Source organism: Myotis brandtii, unplaced genomic scaffold (genome assembly GCF_000412655.1).
Source record: "Myotis brandtii unplaced genomic scaffold, ASM41265v1 scaffold157, whole genome shotgun sequence".
NCBI lineage: Eukaryota > Metazoa > Chordata > Mammalia > Chiroptera > Vespertilionidae > Myotis > Myotis brandtii.
Genome location: NW_005355708.1, coordinates 4,343,272 through 4,344,906, shown reverse-complemented (window position 1 = coordinate 4,344,906; position 1,635 = coordinate 4,343,272). Strand labels below are relative to the sequence as shown.

The following is a 1,635-nucleotide window of genomic DNA, read 5'->3' as shown; positions in this document are numbered from 1 at the left end:
TGGCCGGGGAGTGGGATTAGAGGGTAGGCTGCTGGGAGGAGAGGAAGGTGGAAGAGATTTTGAAAACACTAAAAACAGCTCAGAATTCTTGACACCATTCATTCATTCCAGAAACATTTTCTGCTCCCTCTCCCCGCCGCCCCCCTACCCCCCCCCCGACCCGGCTCCGTCCCAAGTACCTGGGATTCAGAGGTGCAAGAATCAGACCCTGCCTTCCAGGAGTCTAGTCTGTGCACGGGGTGGTCACTCTAACCCTGTCACAGTGCTTTGATGGGTCCACCCAGGTTTCTGGACGGGTAGGCGGGTAGGAAAGGCAGAGACGAAGACAAAAGGCTGTGGTATGGCAGGGAGGGTTGTGAGGACACCAGGGAACCTTCACTTTTCAAAGCCAACCCCTTGTGGCTTTGAGGCCACCGTGGCGCTTGCTTGCTGGTGAGAACGAGCCATCCAGGAACCTGGCCTTCGTAACCTCCGCAGGGTCTGACTCCACAGCTGAGATTTATAAACGGGGTACCTGAAGCTGGACGGACCCCTCCGAACCCCTCCCAACCACTCAAGGCTTCCCTTGCACTCTCTCCAGCGAAGAGCAAGGTTAGATGGGAGGATGGGCTCTTTAAAGGGAAGAGTCATTTGTAGAAACAGTGACTGACTAAGTGAGGCAGGGGACTGTGCTGGAGGCCCCGGCTGTGACTTCTCCAGGCTGAATGCCCCTCGCCGGTCCATTTTCTGTTGCTCACCCAGCCTTTAACACGCAGGAGGAGCAAGGCTGGTGGGATGCGCAGCAGAGAGAAACAACCAGCTTGCATTTGCATGCATAGTACCATTTGCACAATGCAGTCACCTTGCATTCGCTCCTCCTCCTAACCTCAAGAGAAGGGAGAGCCTAATCCTTACTCAGCAAGGGAGTAAGGTGGGAGTCGGAGGAGTGAAGGGTTCGGAGCTCCCTGAGGATCTCTCCCTGGTGAAACAGGTCTGAAGAGCCTCACCCATCACCCCACCCTGAAGCGAGAACAGGTGCTGTCCAGATCAGTGCCAACCCCAGCCCCGCCACCTTCTTCGGTCCCACTGTCCTGGAAAGACATGACCTCCACCCCTTTGTCTGTCCTGGTACCAATGGTTACCCGCTCCCCTAGGTCTGAAAGGTGCACCCTTCGCGCCTGGCATTCTGACTTCCACCAAAGCAGACCAGGACGTCTTAGTCTTCGGTAGGGTTTTCCACCTTCCACCCCCATCCTCCACCCCCATCCTCCACCCCCAATCCACAGAGTCAGTCTGGGGACTGTTCTCTCCCACACGGAGGCCCCCCACTCACCCAAGTCCATGACACTCTCAGGGCAGCTGAAACCACACAGGAAGGCTGGGCCCGGGCTTGTGCTCCCCTGTCTGGGGAGGAAGTGGTATGAGCCCCTTTTAAGTTGTGAGAAGAGCCACCCTCTTCCCTGCCCCTCCCACACCTGCTCCTCCCACTAGGGCAGCCTCACAGGCACTTTCAGGGACACAGGGGTGTGAGATGTGACCGAGTGCCAGCCCACATGCTGGTCATAGGATCGTGAATCACCGAGTCATTTACATTCAAAAAGCCCCCTCTGCAGTCCTTCAGATCAAAAAAAGGCCCAGCCCAGGGCAGGGGAAGAG

The 1,635-nt window shown here is 56.8% G+C and overlaps 1 protein-coding gene across 1 annotated transcript in view; it reads right to left on the bottom strand.

The window, feature by feature from the left end:
* CCR7 (chemokine (C-C motif) receptor 7) overlaps positions 1-1,374 on the bottom strand; it is an 11,268-nt gene extending 9,894 nt beyond the window's left edge. Inside the window, exon 1 of the mRNA XM_005861853.2 lies at positions 1,313-1,374. Within this exon, the coding sequence (XP_005861915.1) occupies positions 1,313-1,322 (10 nt within the window). The 5' untranslated portion in view covers positions 1,323-1,374. The remainder of the gene's footprint in view (positions 1-1,312) is intronic.
* Between the last annotated feature and the right edge of the window lie 261 nt (positions 1,375-1,635).